The sequence below is a fragment of the Nestor notabilis genome, unplaced genomic scaffold (genome assembly GCF_000696875.1).
Source record: "Nestor notabilis isolate BGI_N333 unplaced genomic scaffold, ASM69687v1 scaffold4840, whole genome shotgun sequence".
Taxonomy (NCBI): Eukaryota; Metazoa; Chordata; class Aves; order Psittaciformes; family Psittacidae; genus Nestor; species Nestor notabilis.
Window position 1 is genome coordinate 57822 of NW_009911457.1, and position 14284 is coordinate 72105.

General features: G+C 40.5%; 1 protein-coding gene across 1 annotated transcript in view; it reads right to left on the reverse strand.

Annotated features, from left to right (window-relative positions):
- The window catches only part of PDE8B (phosphodiesterase 8B), a 39851-nt gene extending 39009 nt beyond the window's left edge, over positions 1-842 (reverse strand). The window contains exon 1 of the mRNA XM_010014833.1: positions 789-842. Coding sequence (XP_010013135.1) covers positions 789-815 — 27 coding nt within the window. The 5' untranslated portion in view covers positions 816-842. The remainder of the gene's footprint in view (positions 1-788) is intronic.
- Between the last annotated feature and the right edge of the window lie 13442 nt (positions 843-14284).

The window sequence follows — 14284 nt, forward strand, 5'->3', positions numbered from 1 at the left end:
ATTTTCCTTGGGAATAGCATTTCTTCCACTTGTAGTTTTTTCCTCTCATAGCCAGATAAAGGGAAAAAGAAGCAAACCCACAAAACCGAAAAGGTGACTGCTGACTAAATGTCTCTGTGACCCAAAAAGTTAACTCAAATGAACGCTGTGTCACTAGAGCAATGTTAAAGACTAAGATTATTTAATTTCCTGACAATTTCCTGAGAGCTCTAACACCCACTATAGGCTAAATTAAAAAAAAACCCCACAAACAAACACTCGGCATCTGTTTACTGGCACAGGAACAAAACGTACAGAAGCAAGTGAGGGTGAGAGCTGTGCTCCTTAAGCTGAAGTTCAACCTGTATTGTTGGAGAAGGTGAAATTTCTTGGATTGGTGACCTGTAAAAGCAGTTCTCTGTTTCGTTGTGCAAAACCCAGCAAAACTCAAAGGGTACTTAAATTTTATAATGGAGCTCTCTGCTTTGGTATATCAAAACTGAACAAATTTTAGATACAAAGAGGCAGCTCTTTCCCCTGTTAATGCACATACACACACACTCCTATTGACAGGACTTATAAAAGGAACGATTTGATGTTAATGGAAATGTAAGCACCTTGTTTACCAAGTTAATTTACTTGTACATCTCCTCTGAAGCAATCAGATAAACCAAAACACCAATTACCCATCTCACAGTCCTCAAACAAGTAAAATGAAAACATTATGTTTAACTAAAGGGGTTGAACCTTCATTTCTTCATCCATTAACACTGAATTGACTATATCAAGAATTGGAAAGAGCATCTTACCTGAATTGGATCTTGTGTCAGTCTCATGGGCCCAATTTGTACTTCTGTCGCTGAAGCCTGCTAAAGAAAAGTAATATACGTATTTTTTCCCAGTCTGGTTCTTAACAGGATGGCATTTTACATGCAAGAATGAACGATCAAACAGAACCATGAGAGACTTTCAAAGGCAGGCAGACATAGGAGTAGCAGCACTAATATAGTTGCTTTGAAGTGTATCTTTTATGAACATATTTTACCAAACTCCCAATCTTGTTTTATTTGCCTGTAAGTTAAAAATTGTAAGGCTTTAAATGAGGAAACAAGAAACACCACTTCCTTTCCCCTCTTGCCCCAACAGAGTACCTTGGTATACAGAAGGACTTGTATTTTGCTTAAGACTACAGAAAGCTATTTTTTTTCTGGCCAAAATTTGCTTAATCATATGAATGTGATACAGAACTTGTATTAAAGGTCTTGTGACATATATTCAATAATATTTTAATCTATTTGGTTAGGAAAAAAGTTACTTCTTTAGACAAGAGAACTTTTTTGGATTGCAGATTTAAAGTTGTTTTCCAGAACCATAGCCTTCCTTTTGCAGGAAAAAACACTGTGAACCATGTGAACCATGACATTTTCAGAAGATATGAGAGCATATCATAATTTAAAGCTACTGCAACAGAGCCAGCAGATATTGGCTGTGGCTGCTAGGCTCCTATTTCCTAGGAGTTGAATTACCTTAATACTTTTTGTATCTTGATAAATTTCAATACACTTCTCCAGCACACTACTGATTTGTTTCACTTCAGACCATTAGCCACAAAAGGTTGTTAAGCAACTGAACAATACCTATGTCCACCCACAGATGCATGTACTTGAGGAAAAGAGTCTTTGAAATCCTAAAATATCATTCCCCTCGGGCGTTTGGAGGATTATTTGTAAGTTAGCAATCTCCAAGAGGGCAGATTCTCTGTGTTTCTGGTACCAGTTACTGCAGGTGTAGGCAAGTTAAAGAAATTGCTCTTCAAGGCACGAAGTTTGAACAAAGCCCTAACTGTAGGCATATTCCCAGGCTTGTTCCCTGGCACACAGGAATCCTGGAGCCTAACTTCTGCAGCATTTTGCTCTGCAGTTATTGTTAGTTTGAGCCTTCTGTCTAGGTATTACCTTGTTCTTAATTTCAGTATTTTTCAAAGGAATGTGTATGAACATTCAAAACGGATGAAGTTACCAGTATTCAACTTTTTCCCTTAGAGAATACAATACCGTGTTAAGCATTAACAGCCTTGCCTGCACGTGAGACAGTGATATTATGTATAGCTACAACTGACACGTTGGACTTTCATGCACCACTGAGCACCCATTCTTCTCAGCCCAACAACGTACGTCAGAAGGTGGTAACAGGCAGGACTCCAAAAGATTAAACCACAAAGCCTGCCACTGTTTTCCAAAGCAAAAACTGCCCCCAATATAAGTGTAGTTAACCTCTCCTTTTCTCATACAATAGCTTAACTTCCCACTTGAGCTCCTGCCATAGCAGAATGTAACTTAATGCCAGAAAGTGTATCAGAATAGAAATGAAAGTTAGCACCCATCACCAACCATAAGTTATGAGTAAGGTTCGAGAAAGAGTTCTCTGAAAGCTCGCAAAAAAAAACGCTCTTCCCACCCACCAAAAAAGAAAAACAGCACATTCACCCTCCAGTGGTAGAGGAAACTCTTAAATACATCTTTTATCATTATTCATTTTGATTTAAAAAAAAAAAAAGAAGGAAAAGTTTTCAAGTAGACTCGTTAGATGAATCTGTAAGAATACACAACAGGCTTGGGTCAGTACCACTGAAAAGCCTCCTTTTTTTACAAGCTCTGACTGTCCCAGAATATATTGATCAAGAGCCCAGAATCCTTCACAAAAGACAGTTAGGACACAGATATTTCTTCTATTATCCATTTATTAATGCTACTAGGGAACTGACATAGAATCATAAAATCATAGAATGGTTTGGGTTGGAAAGGGCCTTAAGATCATCTAGTTCCAAACTCCCTACCATGGGCAGGGATGCCTCACCCTAGACCTTTCGCCCAAAGCTCTGTCCACCCTGGCCTTGGACACTGCCAGGGATGGTCTAAGTAACCAAACTCCTGAGTATGGCACCACCCTTCTAGCCATTTTCTAACCTGCCAGATCTGCCTGGCCTGTTCAAGGTCTGCCCCTTTGACCTAGAGGATTGATGAAAAAACTTGTACCTGAATGCCTTTTACACTTTAGAGAATATACAGCTTTAATTACTCTGTTTGTCCAAGATGAAATATCTGCATAGATCGAAGCAGGGAAGTCAATAATTCTTTTACAGAGATTCCTTTATAGGGTAGCCACTTCTCTTAGCCTGAGTATTTTAAAATAACAACAACAATAAATCCACACCACTTGGACTCGAGGTTTCTTTTTCTGCTACTTCTGTGTCAGCCTCATGAATAGAAAATACCTGAATATAAGAACTTAAAAACCAGGGTTTCTCTCTCTTCCTCACTCCCACTTTCAGGGTGTTCCTGCCTTTGCTAACAGTACAAAAGCTTCGTGAGATTAGAAAATCTGAGAGTGCCAGTGTAGGTGAACTTGTTCCCATCCTGCTCTGCACAGACATGATAGGGCCAGAACCACACATGGATGCAGAAAAGACGCTGCTATATCTGAAAGATTGCCAAGTTCCCAACTCGCTCAACTTTGTTGCTACTGCAATGCACGGAAACAAATGGGACCCTCAAATTAAGAATGGTAATGAACCTCAGCATAGGAAGAACTAATAAACTTCATCAGATACAGCAAAAAAGTATATCTGAAATCCTCCTTCCTGGACTTGGAGTTCTGAGTTTTACTTTACAAGCTAAATCAATCCCTTGGATTTATATGCCCAAACTGCTCTGGGAACAAGTGACTGTCTCAATTTTCCCTTTCAAAACACAGATAGAGGACGCAGCAAGAAGGAGGGCCTGGCCTTCACAAATGTCCTACAGATCTCTCTTTGGCCTGAAGGAACTAATTCCACATTTTCCTACCTCCCAGAAGAGTCTGATCATGTGGATGTTCCCTATTAGTGATACCATGACCATACCTCTGTTCATTTCCTGACTTAAGTGAATATCTCATTGCTGATGATTTACAATTTAAATAAATCTCTCATTATATGATTGACTGTCAGGAAGGGCTGCTGGTAGATCTGGAACCTAAACCAATTAGTACAGTAGCTCATGACAAACTTTTCTGGTAAAACATGTGGATACAAGCCTGGTTCCAAAGAGGTCAGTGAGAAAATCCCTGATTTCAGTGAGCATGTTTAGAAGCAAAGAAATCATAAATAAACTAACCATGAACAAACAACAGAAGCTTAAAAACCCTGAAGAAATTTTTGTTTTAACATTTTAAACCATATTATTTCCAATATCATTCTAATCTCCAAGGCAATCTCACCAGGAATAAGCTATTAATCAAGTAATTAAGGACAAAGTCAACGGTACTTTCTTAACCTGTATGTTTTTATGTGAGATAGAGATTGTCAATTACCTTACTATCATAGCAGTACCATTAAGCAAAACGTACGTACTACATCATTAAAGTTCTGCCCTTTTAAATCACTAACACAAAAATTTTCACACCCACATGCCTGCAGATTTATAGTCCCTGCAGTTTATGAATCATCAATAATTAGTAACACAACCTCCGTAAAAATAATTACTAATTAGTAGAGCAAAATCTCCTTGAATGATTCTTGATTGCTCCAGAGCAACAACAGCAACTATAACCAACCAACCAGTGAAGCAAAGGCGTTGGTGAATTCAGCCTCCTGGAAAGGCTCAGGGTGGGTGTACCAGTTGAGAAGCATCACACAGATGCCAAGGACCCTAGGGACACCCTTTTGCCCTAAAAGCTCCTTCCTCCTACCCCCTATATCTTCTTTCCTCTTTAGTCACTCCCACAACGATGCATCCCTTCCCTCACTTTTGTAGTATATTTTCAGATATCTGTCCCTTTGGTTTTGTAAGCAGGTATCAGGACTCTTTTTTTGGCTCAGCTCTCCCTATCTTTGCTAGGGCTCATTTGCAGTTCTCTCCAGGTCAGCTTTCCCTGTTCACACAGCTAGTGGCAGTTGACACCTCTGCCCATCCTTTGGCTATTACCATTTACATATTCAACTATACCACTATTTCCAGCCTCAAATCCCTTCCTTATTTTCCTGGCCAATCTTCAGTCCTGAAAAGGATTACAACCATGTGTGACTTTAACCTTGCTTGAATTCCTTTACAGGACACAGGGCCCATATCTGTTCTTCAACGTCCCTGGCCTGGAGCTGGTGCCCTGCTCCTGTTCCTGCTACAACATCTTTGACCAGGGTGTCCAGCTCCTCTTCCACTGTTTAGCAACATTCTGCCACTCTCTTTTCCCCCTTCTTTTCTTTGCCTGCTTTTCTTAGAAGAACTATATCCCAATCTTTCTTCTCTTCTTTTGTTATCACTTCTGGTCTATTCAACTCCCACCCACTGGCATTTTTCTATAGTTCGACACCTCGCTACTCTTCCTCTGTTTGGAGTCTTCCTATGCTTCTTCGACAGCTTCAGCTGTTTCAGGTAATATCACTTGACCTATCTAGCAATTTGTGTATATTAAAGAAGGGGCAGATTTATAGGGGAAAATTTAAGAATTCACAAGATGCCATCTCTGACTGAAGAAACCCCTAAACAATAAGCTGGCAAAAGCTATGAGAATAAACAGGATAGATCACTACACACTCTTGCTGGAGACGTGGTCCTGAGCTAGATGGCTTTTGGCCTGATTTCCATGGCTTTTCCAGACAGTCTTTCCCTGATTCATTCATTTGACAAGTCGCATTTGTTCATCTTCTCCACCTACCAATACAGTTACTCTCCCAACTCTCTTTCATGGAGCACCACTCTCTGCCACCTCTGTTGTCAAGTTCTGATGGATTTTTGTGAGGGGTTTTGGTACTGTTTTTTCTCTCCCCCTGCCCTCTTCTTTCTGTGGCTTCCGGTTACTCGTTTCCCAGCTTCCTCAGCTGCTTGTACCTTGCACTTTCCTGGCTCCCACTAGAGGGCTGCCAACTCACTCTGCTCCACAAGCTGCTCCCCTCATGCCAGCCGGTTACCACCCCTCCAAGGCACCCAGAGGAGTACTAAATAGTTGGATAGCTCAACTCTAAGGTTAATGTAAGGTCATGCTATTTTACTAACTGAAAATAATGATCAAATGAACACACCATTTAGAAGAAATAAGGCTTCATCGTTGTTGACTTAGCAACTGCAAACTCTGCAAGCAACCCTAACAGAAGCCTGACCCATCAAATACATAGGAACTGGTAAAAAAATATGCATTTTGGAGAGCTAGATTTTCACAATATATGTGACAACACACACTGAGGCACATAGCATGAAAACAGTATATACACAGGCAATAAACTGGACACAAACCTACAAAGACACATAGGTTTGGCAGGCTTTGCTGTACTTTCATGCACGTAACTCAAGGGTGCATGAAACCAAGTTCAAAGGTTCACAAACCTGCAACTGGTTCTTCTGCTTCCCAAAATGAAGCAAAATTGGGATGAGGCCCTCTCAATGTCTCCAGTTAAATCTATGTCATTGTAGACAATGGAACAGGAAATTTGTGAGGGAGAGGAAGAAAGTCAAGGGCCTTCCCTTCCATGACTAACCTCACCTCTGGGTGATAAAGTAAGGCTCCTGTTGCATACTCACTCCTACAACCATGAGGGAGACCTGTGCCAGAAAGGACCATTAAGCACTTTCTAACTTCCTTTCCTACCTGCCTGTTCCCAGCTAACCTTGCCTTACGCTGGTGGGGGAGCACTCATCTGGGAGAGAAGCATTTGAAACCAAACTTGGCTGGGCACAGGCTATCATATACCAGATGACCCAGCCCGCTATTGTCCCTGCATTTCCCATGAACTCTGAGAATACCAGCCTGACTAGATCTTTCAGGGGACCTGCTACAGAAATGTCTCTGGCTGTGAACTCCACATACTCTTCGGTGTGTTGTGTATGCCAAGACTATGGATCTCAGTAGAGCTAAGATTGGCAGGAGTTCTCATAAAAACAGAAGTCCTTACAAAAATTTTGAAGACTAGGAACCAAATTGCTAAAATTGGTTTTATGTGAATTATACAGTTGGTAGTGTGCTGGATGCTTAAGCTGTTTTTTTACTTTGGTTTTCAGAGGCTGTTCCTACAACTGCTTCTGTGCAAAGCTGCAAAGATCTGCATGATCAGAGTCAACTTCAGGAACAGATGTTAAGATTTCTATCTTTCTTCCTTCATCCTCATTCCACTCTACATGGTTTCCTGGCTTGTATTTCATATAAGAAAAGTAAGTATTTGAAAAGTACTTCTTCTTTGTTCCTCACTCCTTCTGCCCTTCTACCCTGCAACATAATTAATCTCTTTTTAAGCAATTACAGACAGTAGTGATCTTGCTGCTTCAGTCTAAAATAAGTGGTAAAGGAAGAAAAGCAAACCAATGGGATGCAGGTAAACGTCTGAAAGACATGGGCAGGAGAAAGGGGAACAAAGGACAGATAGCACAAACAGGTCACAAAAATTGGATCAGCCTTAGAGAAAAAGAATTGAGAAAGAAAAATGTACCAGTGTCATGTTGCTAGCAACTTTTAGGTAATCTCTTGAACAAGCAAGCTGACACTTCTCAAATAACTCTGTGAGCTCTAATATAACAACTGTGTAAGTGGTATAAAATAATAACTGAAGAAAGAATATTATATTAGGACTTTTTGCATTCTGTTCACATTTTGGTAGCAGCTTCCTTATGAATACATTATCATAATAGGAAGTATAACAATCAAGTAGAAAATACACTATTTTGGCTATTATTTTGTTAAATTTGGCATACAAACTACCACTGTCAATCAGTCCTCAATTCTGCTCACAGCAGCAACTGCTTTGAGGCCTGTTAAGGGAAGATAGGATACCCAAAACAACACAATACATAAAGAGTAGTCTATGTCCCTTTTATTCCTATAATTTGCAAATCAAAGCTTCCAACAGAATCTGGAAGCAGTCCTATGGGTTTGTACATAAAATTTCACTCAAAATTTTTGAATATGCCTACCTTCCAACCTGACAATCTTTTCTTCTCTTTCACCTCCTTCGTACAGCAGAGCAATAAATAGCCCACATCCCAAAATCTACTATCCACACACCGCTTGTTCAAGAGCAAAGTGCCCAGAAAAGTGGCTCAGATGACTCGGCAGCTATTCACATTGCTTGAGAAGGGCATGGTCTCAAAAGATATAGTTATCATTATCAGTGTACTCACTGACAGTGAAGCTCCTATGCCAATGATATTAAAAAAAAAAAAAAAGTTATAAATTAATTTTAATGGGTTAAATACACACCAGGAAGACATCGAATTACAAAATGCTGCATCACAGTCCCATACTGAACACTTTTCTTTCATGAAATTCTATCTTTGAGGTATCCCGTCTTTCTCACTCTAAATTCAGTATTGATTTTAAGGAAAAAAGTCGTATTCCTTAATGGGTTTTCTGGTTAATGTTTTACATGCAAGTCTACAGAAACAAGAAAAATAGTTGACATTTTGTTGTCAATGGCATAGTTGACATTTCCTACCTTTTGATAAGAAAGCTAAGCATTTATTCCTCTTTACCCTAAGCTACTCTAAGGTATTGCAGGTTCCTTATTCTTGTGTTTATGTAGAAGTTTAGAGGTACATTTGTTTAAATGGGCTGGATTGCTATACCACAGGAATACAAAAATTTGAGAAATTAAATTGGCTGTGACAGGGTGTCTTCTCAAGATAACAGCTTCCTATCCACAGATGCTGTTTATATGTTCAATCCCCTTGCCCCCCACCCAAAATATGAAACCCCACCACCAAAAACACAAAAAGCAAAAAAAACCTGGCAGCACTTGTTCCTAATTAGGGGATTGAGACATGACAAAAATCTAATGCATAGGTTCCAAGTAGTATTTGGACTAGGTATTCCTGCTCACATTGCAGCAAGACATATAAATAAAGAACATACCTTTCTCACTGACTACCTGTAGTGCCCCAAGCTGCAGGAAACTTCCTCCCTTTCCCCCAGGTACTCAGAACCTGAGCAGGAAGAAGGGCCTGACTAATGTCTAGAGATGTTGAGGGAAACACCAATGAGTAAAGAAACACAAAACCGTTGGTTTGAAGGGACCCCTGAATGGCATTTAGTCTCTCCAAGTGATGCTATCACAGTGCTCGATTGGGTCAACCATGTCTTTGCCTATCCCTTTCCAGCACATCTGCTGCTCAGGCAATCACCTCCAGCCTCCACAGACAAGAAAAGAATTAAAATCCACAGACTGGACAAATGCTTTAACCTTTGAACTACCGTGTAAGAGAAATTCCAAAACATAACCTTTTTTTTATTTCACTCCTTTCCCTTACCTGTAATACTGAGTATATTCAGATCAAATTGGCACTTTAAAAAAAAAACAAAAAAAAAAACAAAAAAACCACCCCACAAACAAACAAACAAACAAACAAACAAAAACCAACAGGCAAACAGATTTCTCTTTGAAATACTTTCAAAAGTGAACATTGAACAGACTCTATGTACTCCTCCAAAGACAAGAAACTTTAGTAACTCTCTGTATAACTATTGTGGAAAGTTAAAAAATGGCTTCTTTAAGAAAAATAAACTTCCACATTTTAACCCAGCAGCACACAGATAGTAAAGAGACAGACTCATGTCACAAATGGCAACATTTTAATACTCATCGAAAGAAAGCCAGTTACAGAATGTAGTCCCCAGTAACATCAGGCTTATTTTGAACAGTGACTTTGTCCACAGAAATTCCTCTGAAAATCTATGTATTTTGTTGGCACGTATATTTCACTCTACTAAGTATGCAGATATGCATGGCAGATAAGTTATGTTACTGTCCTTGCAGTGGAAAGAGGCGTGGGGAAAATATACTTTTCCAAATACCTGTCAAAGTAAGCAGAATCTGCCCAAGACTTGTGGAACTTGGCTTGGTGAGACCTCTTTCTGTAAATCCATTTGTCCTTACTGTCCATTCTCAACTTTGTAAGAGCAACAGTTGCATATATTACTGGAGAATCCAGTCAAATCTTCTTACATCAATCTCAGGGAAAAATACAGCAACTAAGCCTACACTGTTTCAGAAATACAAGCAGTGGCATTTAAGAGAGAGCAAAATCCAAAACTATAAGCACAGAAAGATTTAAAAATTAATCTTATTTTTATCCTTGTATGTTCAGCTAGTCAAAAAAGCAACCAATGAGAGGATACGAATGAAGAGCCAAATAAAATTATTTTATGCTGCCATGTAAATTTATGATGAACCTACACTTTCAATGCTGTACACCATCTTTTTCTGTTTTTTTCTTTGAGATAAGTTAATAATAATCATAGGTATTTCAATACATCTTCAGAGAACTAAAAAGACCAGGCTGCCTATGCCAGGAAGAGAGGTAACTAAGGAACATAAGAGGCATCTATGAAATCATGAATGGTGTAGAGCTGAATGAAGAATGGTTCATCAATAGTCTTCACAATACAAGAAATATGATGCTTTCACTTAAATCATCACGCCACTGAAGGAGGTATTGTTCAAAAAGCAGTTGAACAATAGTTACCAAAGGTAGGCCCCTGAGTTGCTGTTAAATATGTCAGTAGAAACATCACATCAACTCAGAAGCCCCTTAGTTACAGGTTAATAGAGGCCCAGGGAGAGATCCCTCTTCGTCTGCCCTCTTCTCTGTCTCTTGCATAAGGCTTTTTGTTCTTGTCCAAGACAATATAATGGGCTGACGGACTTATGGTTCAATATAGTAAGCAATCCTTGGACATGGCTGTTAAAATTGACACAAAAAGATATGAAGTGAGTTTCAATACTGGAAGATTCAGGTAACATGATCATGTAAGTATGAATGGAAACAGCTAGGACAGTAGTTTGCAGCAAGCTGCTACCTAAGTAATCCTGATCTTCTTACATCAGCTCTTCATCTGAGTAAATAGTCACACCTTATGAAGCATACCAATAGTCTCCAATCAAATAATGATTTTAAAATGTAAAATCAACTTTGCCTTACAAAGACTAAGAAAAAACATCTGGAGGTTGTCTGCATTCACCAGAGGGGCTTCTGGCTCACTATTTGCTCTACAGACTGTTCAGTTCCCTCCATCTTATACGGAAAGTGCTGCCAAAACGAATTTCAAGTCCCACTTCTGTTATGAGTTGTGAGGAGTATACTTTCAGGGCTCTGAGATGTCAGTAAGAGTTTGCTGAAATATAGTTACCGTATTTGAAATGCCTCCTGGAATATGTGAATATTCAGGAGTTTTCCACAAGTCTACTTCTACTAGAAAAGTGCCATCTGTCTCCTTTCTCTACATTCAATGTATTGGTGGCTTTGGCTCCTGCTTGTTGGAGGACAAGTTTGGATTCAGCAAGGTTTTAACAAGAAACAGTGTGTTCCCAATTAATTTAACACTGCTGTTACAGTGTTAAAGTAATTGAGATAGATAGATAACCTACCTGGTTTCTTACTGAAAGAAAAAATTCTAGTTGTCTTGGCTTCCACTTTACCTAACATAAAATATGCAGTGTTTTAGTGAATGTGAACAAATTAAGATTGAGCTGAAGTCACAGGTTCTTTCTTGCCTTCAAAACCACTAAGATTATGCTCCTCAATAGCTGACAGCAGTCAGAAGCGGCACCTCAAATACGAGCTGCAAATGCACACATAGGTATTATGGACTGTAATCCAAGGGTTGAAAGGAAAACTACTTTTTGACCCAAGGTACGTACTGTTTTCAGTCTACCATTTCTCCAACACTATTCAGTGAAGATGTTTCTGGCTTTCAGTATCAACCTTAGAGTGGCTAGCTGGCTTCTTCAGAGACACATGATGCAAGCATGATGCATGACAATGCTCTTCACATCAGAGCTTTGTCTTAGTATCACTACTCTTATCTCTTAAACCCAGGTGAGCAGAGCTGGAAAGAATTTCTCCCTGGTTCAACAACATCTGTTTATATCTTCTTTTGTTTAGATAGTATAAGGTACCTACATATTATCTCAGCCTAAACCCAACACCATATTTCTCCTTCTGAGACACAGAAAAACAAACAAAAAACCCAAAGCCAGAGCAAAGATGTTCTGATGAACATTATCACTTACTGAAGTTTTCTGAGTTATCTTTCTCTTAGAGAAAGCTCGGCTGTGAACTTCGATCTACATTTTACAAAAATACCAAAATAAGTTCTAGTAAAGAATAGGGTATTCCTCACTTTTTAAAGACATGATGATTCTCTTTCCTCCACTCCTTCACACTGCCAGACAGTGTTTGCTTCACAGTTCTTCTGTTTTGATTGTTCAAATATGGGGAAAGGTAGCTGAAGCCAATTAGTTTGGCATTTTAATTAAAATTTTAGCATCAACAAGATATATCTTAGAACTATACCTAGAAACTCTATTAAAAAATAAAACCAAAACCAAACAAAAAACCCAAATCAAAACAAATAAGATGAATTAGAGATGTGTGCACATCTATGGGGTATGTTACCATTGGCATCACAGAAACATGGTGGGATGGCTCCTATGACTGCAGTGTTGGAATAGAATGTTACAGACTCTACAGAAAAGACAGGCCGGGCAGATGGGGAGGGGGTGTAGCTATTTATGTCAGTGATCAGCTGGAGAGTCCCTTGATTGTGTGGAAGACAACTTCCTCTTGCAAGTGTTAGAGGAGAGGTGCCATGCTTGACCTCATGCTCACCAACAGGGAGGGGCTGGTGGGGAATGTGAGACTCCAAGGCAGCCTTTGCTGCAGTGATCAGTAGATGGTGGAGTTCAAGATCTCCAGGGCAGTAAGAAGGGTACACAGCAAGCTCACTGCCCTGGACTTCAAGAGAGCAGACTTTGGCCTCTTCAGGAACCTGCTTAGTAAGGTTCCATGGGATAAAGCCCTGGAGGGCAGCAATGCCCAAGGTTGATATTCAAGGATCACCTGATCCAAGTTCAGGAGCATTGCGTCGCAACAAGAAGAAAATGGGGCAAAAATGCCAGGAGGCCTCTATGGATGGATAAGGAACTGCTGAGAAAACTCAGAAGGAATAAGGAAGCTTACATAAGGTGAAAGTGAGGTCAGGCAGCCTGGGAAGAATACAGGGACATTGTCTGGGAAGCTAGGAATCAGGTCAAGAAAGCTAAGGCCCAGTTAGAATTGAGTCTAGCCGGGGATGTCAAAGGTAACATGAAGGGCTTCTATAGGTATACCACTAACAAAAGACAGACTTAGGGTCCTCTCCGTAAGGAAACAGAAGAACTGGCTACCCTGGATTTGGAGAAGATTGAGGTTCTTAATGACTTCTTTGCCTCAGTCTTCACTGGCAAATGCTCAGACTCAGACCACACCACCCAAGCCTGGGAAGGCAGATACAGGGACTGTGAGAATGAAGACATTAGGCCCCCTCTAGGAGACGATCAGGTTCGAGACCATCTTAGGAACCTGAGCGTGCACAAGTCCATGGCGAAATCCATCTGCGGGTCCTGAAGGAGCTGGTGACTGATGTTGCTAAGCCACTGCCCCTCATATTTGAAAAATCATAGCAGTCAGGTGAAGTTCCTGATGACTGGAAGAAGGGAAATATAACCCCCATTGTCAAGAAGGGTAAAATGTTTCACCTTTGTGCCTGGCAGGATCTTGGAGCAGATTCTCCTGGAAACCATGCTAGGGTGCATGAAAAATGAGGTGGTTGGTGACAACCAGCATGGCTTCACTAAGGGGAAATCCTGCCTGACAAATCTGGTGGCCACTGGTGGATAGGGGCAAAGCAGTTGACACATCTGTCTGGACATGTGCAAAGCATTTGACACTGTCCCACATGACATCCTTGTCTCTAAACTGGAGAGACATCAATTTGGTGGATGGACCACCTGGTGAATAAAGAATTGGCTGGATAGCTGCATGCAGAGTTGTGATCAATGGCTCAATGTCCAATTGGAGACAAGCAGTGTCCCTCAGGGGTCGGTATTGGGTCTGATCCTGTTCAACATCTTTGTCAGCGACATGAACAGTGGGATTGATGTGCCCTTGGCAAGTTTGCCGACGACACCAAGCTGTGTGACTCGGTTGATATGCTGGAGGGAAGGGATGCCATCCAGAGGGACCTGGACACGCTTGAGATGTGGGCTAATGCCAACCTCATGAAGTTCAACAAAGCAAAGTGCAAGGTCCTACACCTGGGTCAGGGCAATCCCAGGAACAGCTACAGGTTGGGCATAGAAGGGATTCAGAGCAGCCCTGTGGAAAAGCACTTGGGGGTGGTGGTTGATGAGAAACTCAACATGAGCAGACTTCAGTGTGCACACGCAGCCCAGAAACCAACCGTATCCTGGGCTGCATCAAAAGAAGCGTGACCAGCAGGTCAAAGGAGGTGATCCTGCCCCTCT